This window comes from Nicotiana tabacum, chromosome 16 (genome assembly GCF_000715075.1).
Source record: "Nicotiana tabacum cultivar K326 chromosome 16, ASM71507v2, whole genome shotgun sequence".
Classification (NCBI taxonomy): Eukaryota; Viridiplantae; Streptophyta; class Magnoliopsida; order Solanales; family Solanaceae; genus Nicotiana; species Nicotiana tabacum.
The window spans coordinates 136273796-136280008 of NC_134095.1; the positions used below are offsets into that span (position 1 = coordinate 136273796).

Sequence of the window (6213 nt, forward strand, 5' to 3'; positions counted from 1 at the left end):
CTCGGATCAGATGCTAGAACAAAGATTCTATATGGTTTGGCTGACAGTCTGAAGGTCAATGTAGATGCTTCAGCTGGCGGTGTATTCTTGAGCAAATCATTCACAGAGTGTAAGATTCTTCTTAACAAGATGGCTCAAAATTCAGGCTGGATGACGAGGGATACAACGCTCACTCCAATAGTACATTCTGTTGCTCTTGACCCAAATAATACAAATGCAGAAAACATAGCCATTCTTATGACCCAGATGAGCTTGTTGATAAAGAAAATTGATGAGATGGGCTCGAAATAGGTTCACATTGTTGACACAACAAATGGAGGCCTATGCACTCCCTGCATAAATAAGTCATATGTTTGCTCGTGGAGTGGAGAGAATGGTAACCAGGGCTTCAGAGAAGACATAAATTACGTCAATATTTTTAGGCGTCAGAGGCAAGGTGGACATCAATGAGGATCTCAAAATCAGTAGAACAGACCAACTCAGCAACAATACAATACCAATCTTTGGGGAGCACGACCACAAGGCCAAGTCGTGCCCTATCAAAGGCAACAAGGCTACAATCAGCATCAACAACAATTATCTCACCAACAACCTCATCCCCAGCAGGTGAGCAAACAGGACGACAATAATTTGATAGAAATCAAGGGCATGTTGCAACAAATCATTGGGACAAATGGAAGGATGCAAGAAAAGTTAGTTGTACATGACTCGACTATTAAAGGCATTGAAACTCAGTTAGGCTAACTGTCCATGAATTAGAACAATTGCCCATAAGGAACGTTGCCTGCAGACACAAACATCAATCCAAAAGAGCAGAACCCAAATCAGTTAATGGCAGCGAGTCTCAGGAATGGAAGGGATTTAGACAGAGAGCAAAAAGTCGCTCAATCTAGTAAAGGCGTAGTGCCAATTACTCCAGTGCCAGTCGGGATCGATGAGTAGATGGAGATCACAGAGGTTGTAATTGAGAAAGCATAAGTTGACAAAGGCGAAGAAAAGTATTATTTCTGGAAACGACACAGATGCGTGGACAGAAGCTGATTCCAGCACCATTCCCTGAAAGGTTGGCAAAGCAAAAGAAAGATGACCAATATAGGAAATTCATGGAAATGCTCAAACAAATTCAATTGAATATTCCACTTATGGATGTTTTGAGGTAAATACCAGGCTATGTGAAAATGATGAAGGATCTGATGTCTCGAAAATTTAACTTCCAGGACTACTTTACTGTAACTCTGGCTCAAACTTGTAGTGCGGTAGTGACAAGACCTATGGGTCAAAAATTGTCTGATCTCGGTAGTTTCACTATCCCATGCACGATTGGAAGTTATGCTTTTGCTAAAGCATTGTGTGACTTGGGAGCCAGTATGGCAATATACACAAATTTAGGCATTGGCAGAGCTAGACCGACCTCAATGTTGCTACAACTGGCTGATCGCACAGTGAAAAAGCCAATATGAATTTTGGATGATGTGCTTGTCCAAGTGGGAAAGTTTGTATTTCCTGCCAATTTTGTGTTTCTTGACTGATAGGTTGACGAAGAAATACCCATAATTTTGGGAAGGTCGTTCTTAGCCACTGGAAGAGCGTTGATTGACTGTAAGACTAGAGAATTGAAAATGAGATTGAATAATGAAGAAATAATATTCAATGTTGAATAGTCTATGAGGAGACCCGATGAAATTGCATATTGTTCACTAGTGGAGGTAGTTGATGTGATACTACAAGAGGAGGATGCGTCTCTTATTATCAGAGACCCGTTAGAAGCTTGCTTGATGAATTTGGAAGGTGTGGATGGTGAAGAGTTGGCAGAGTGGGTCATGACTCTCGAAGGTTAAGGGTTCTGGAAAAGGGAACCCCAGTTCGAGCCACTACACTTAGAAAAAAGAGAAACACCACTTGCGAAGCCATCAATAGAGGAGCCACCACAGTTGGACCTGAAACCGCTTCCAGCTCACCTCAGGTATGATTTCTTAGGGCTTAACTCTAAGTTACCTGTTATTATCTCATCTAGTTTTTTTAGATGTGCAGGTAGAGAATCTCCTACAGGTGTTATAGGAATGTAAGACTGCTATTGGTTGGACCATGGCAGATATAAAGTGTATTAGCCCGGCCTTTTGCATGCACAAGTTTCTCTTGGAAGAGGGGCATAAACCTTCCAGGGAACATCAAAGAAAGCTGAACCCAAACATGAAGGAAATGGTGAAGAAGGAAGTAATTAAGTGGCTGGATGCATGCATCATTTTTCTGATCTCGGATAGCGTCTAGGTAAGCCTAGCCTAATGTGTTCCAAAGAAAAGTGGTATGACTGTTGTAAAAAATGAGAATAATGAGTTGATCTCTACCCGTATGTCATGGGTTGGCGAATTTACATGGATTACAGAAAACTGAACACTGCCACCCGGAAAGACCACTTTCCCCTACCATTCATTGACCAATTATTGGATTACAGATTGTATTTGGGGTACAATCTGATCACATTAGCCCTTGAGGATAGAGGGAAAACGTCATTTACTTGTCCGTATGGCATCTTTTCCTTTTGGAGAATGTCGTTTGGCCTATGCAATGCACCGACCACCTTTCAGAGGTGTATGTTAGCCATTTTCACTAATATGGTTGAAGATATTATGGAAGTATTTATCGATGATTTCTCAGTGGTGGAGAATTCATTCAAAGACTATCTTTACAATTTGAGAAGAGTGTTGAAAAGGTGTGCGGAAACAAACCTGGTACTGAACTGGGAGAAGTGCCATTTTATGGTACAAAAAGGTATAGTTTTGGGACATCAAGTGTCAAGCAAGGGTATTGAGGTCGACCATGCTAAGGTTGACATGATTGAAAAGTTGCCACCGCCCACTTTGGTCAAGGTAGTAAGAAATTTCCTTGGGTACGCCGGTTTCTATAGGCGATTTATAAAGGATTTCTCTAAAATTGCTAATCCCTTATGTAAACTACTTGAAAAGGATCATCCCTTTGTTTTTTCTGATGATTGCAGGTTAGCATTTGGGGAGCTGAAGAAGAGACTGGTGACTGCACCAATTATTATTGCACCCAACTGGGATCAACTGTTTGAGCTCATGCGTGATGCGAGTGACTATGCTGTAGGAGCAGTTCTGGGGCAGTGAAAGGACAAAATTGTGCACCCAATTTACTATGCAAGTAGAACGCTAAGCGGCGCACAACTCAATTATATCGTGACTGAGAAAGAGATGTTGGCTGTGGTGTTGGCATTCGACAAATTCAGGTCTTATTTGATTGGTTCATAAGTGATTATTTATAGTGACCAAGCAGCACTTAGGTACTTGATAGCAAAGAAGGATTCAAAGACACGCTTGATACGTTGGGTTCTTTTGCTACAAGAATTCGATTTGGAAATTTGCGATAGGAAGGAACGGAGAACCAAGTAGCAGATCACCTTTCAAGGTTGGAGGGAGTTGAAAAAGAAAGTAGAGGTTGAAGATATAACAGAGACATTCTCGGATGAACAATTACTAGCAGTAGAAATGGAGGAGATGCCTTGGTATGCTGGTATTGCTAGTTATTTGGCAAGCGATATTGTACCTTATGAACTCTCTTCGATTCAAAAGAAAAAATTCTTTCGTGATTGTTGGTCTTATTACTGGGATGAACCATTACTTTTTAAAATATGTGTGGATAAAGATCCGGAGGTATATCCCCGAGAAAGATCAATCTTCTATTTTGTAGGCTTGCCACGCTTTACCATATGGTGTGCACTTTGGAGGAATTCGAACAGCTTTGATGGTGTTGGAGTCGGGTTTGTATTGGCCAACTTTGTTCAAGGATGCCCATGCCTGGTTGTAAAGTTGTGATGAGTGCCAAAGAACTGGCAACATATCTCGCCGTCATGGGATGCCAATGACTACAATTCAAGAGGTGGAAGTGTTTGACATATGGAAGATTGATTTTATAGGACTATTTGTCAGCTCGTACGGTAACAAGTACATATTGGTAGCAGTTGACTATGTCTCCAAATGGGTTGAAGCTATGGCTCTTCCAACAAATGATGCCAAAGGAGTGATAGGATTTTTAAGAAAAAATAGTTTCACACGTTTTGGCACTGTGAGAGCTATAATCAGTGCTGGTGGAATCCATTTTGGCAATAGAGCGTTCGCAAGGCTATTAGAAAAGTATAGAGTTAGCTATAAGGTTGCCACACCTTACCACCCGCAAACAAGCATGCAAGTAGAAGTGTCCAACAGGGAAATTAAAAGTGTCCTAACCAAGAAAATGAATGTGACTTGGACTGATTGGGCAAGGAAGTTGGATGATGCATTATGGGCGTACCGCACAACATTTAAAACTCCAGTTGGTATGTCTCTATACAAGTTTGTGTTTGTTAAATCATGCCATCTTCCGGTGAAATTTGAGCATACAGCTTTATTGGCACTGCAGCAGTTGAATTTGGATATGGAAACCAAGCACAACTAGAGTTACAGAGTTACATGAACTCGAGGAATTTCCGTTCCAAGCATTCGAGAGTGCAAGATTGTACAAAGAAATGAACATGATACATGATAAGCACATTCTACACTAAAACTTCAAACCCGGAGATCTAGTATTGTTATACAACTTGAGATTAAGATTTTTTCGGGGTAAGCTAAAATCTTGATGGTCAGGACTATTTAGGGTTGTGCAAGTGTTCCTAAGTGGAGCAGTAGAAATTGAGTCCGTAGATGGAACGAATAGGTTTAAAGTGAATGGGCAAAGGTTAAAATACTACCTTGGAATGATTGAAGAAAAAGGGGAGAAAGATGTGATGTACTTGGAAGAGCCCCACTATGTGAGCGAAGTGTAATCCTGAAAGCATGTGTTGTACCGCAATGTTAAATTAGGCGCTTCCTAGGAGGCAACATATGGTCTTGTTGTAAATCGTCGTGCCACGACAGTAAATTAAGCTCTTGTTGGGAGGCAACCCAAAGTTCGTGATTTCTTTTATTTTTCTCTTTGATTTTGATTTTGATTTTTGGGATGTATGACATGTTTGCGAGTGTTATAGGTATAAAAAAAGTGCAAGTAAGCATCGCTCAAGAGAAAAAAAATTGTGACTGAGCGTGCTAGGTCCAGTGCATTGCACAATGTTGGCACGCTAACAGTGGTACCAACTTCACAAAAAAGTGAAGTATAGAGAGTTGCACAGCACCTGGCACGCTCCCAGGTAAGTTACATAAATAAAATTAAGAAAAAAGGAAAATTCTGAAATTACTAAAACCCAAATCCCCGCCTCTCTTTCTCACTAAAACCTTACGACCCTTTCCCCCTCACGCGTCTCTCTCTCTGTCTCTCACGATCATCTCCCCACTGTCGCACTTCTTTCCACCACCAAAATCCCCTCCCATTCTCATCGGCCAACAGGTACTATGACTATTTCTCAAAAGCCTACCAGTAGCCACAATGCAGGAGGACATAGAAAACCTATTCTGAAAAAGCCGCAGAATGAGGTACGCACGAAGAATGTGCATGACAGAGTTGTGCTAGAGAATGTTGCGGTGGTATCTGAGGCCACCATGGTGCATATGGATCTGCCTGCCCCACCACCACTGAGGCTCAGTGAGCACGAAAATCTAGGCCTAGACAGGTCCCTGTTTAAATTAGGGAAGGAAATTCATAACCACAACAGGAAGTGTAAGAGGATCAAGGTTCAAGAAAAAGGGAAAGCAAAGAAAGTACGTGACTCCATCTCAGAGGATGATGATTCTGAGGAGGAGGATGAGTTCGAGGATGAGGTCCTGCCGCTAGAAGGGGAAGGATAGCCAAGTGCTCTTGTTGATAAATTTGTTTGGGAGACTGACTTTGTAAGTGAACTTGCATGGCAGAAATGGGGTGAAATTAAGCAGAAGTAGGTAAATCCAAATTTGTTTGAACGCCCATTGAACTTTGACGCTACCAGGAGGAGTTGCCCAAATATTGTGACTAAGATTGAAAAGAGAGTTTGGACGCAGTTTGCTCAAGGGCCTAAAGGTGAGGCCAACCTGACACTTTTTCGGGAAATATATGCAAATTGGAATTCGAAACAAGGTGATGACATGGTTTGGGTCCGTGGACAGATGGTAGATATTTCTGCAGCTGCTATCAACAGATACTACTGCGTTCGCCCATATCTTGTGTCTGAGTACTTGAGGAGCGCATAGAAGCCAAACACTAACCACATGCTTGCTATTCTAACTAATAACACAGGAAGAGCTAAATTTGATG

General features: G+C 41.6%; 1 protein-coding gene across 1 annotated transcript; it reads left to right on the forward strand.

Moving 5' to 3' along the window:
* Positions 1-3876: 3876 nt before the first annotated feature.
* On the forward strand, positions 3877-4449 carry LOC107760594 (uncharacterized). The gene has a single exon (XM_016578673.2). It carries the CDS (start codon positions 3877-3879, stop codon positions 4447-4449), a length of 573 nt encoding a protein of 190 aa, XP_016434159.2.
* Positions 4450-6213: the final 1764 nt, after the last annotated feature.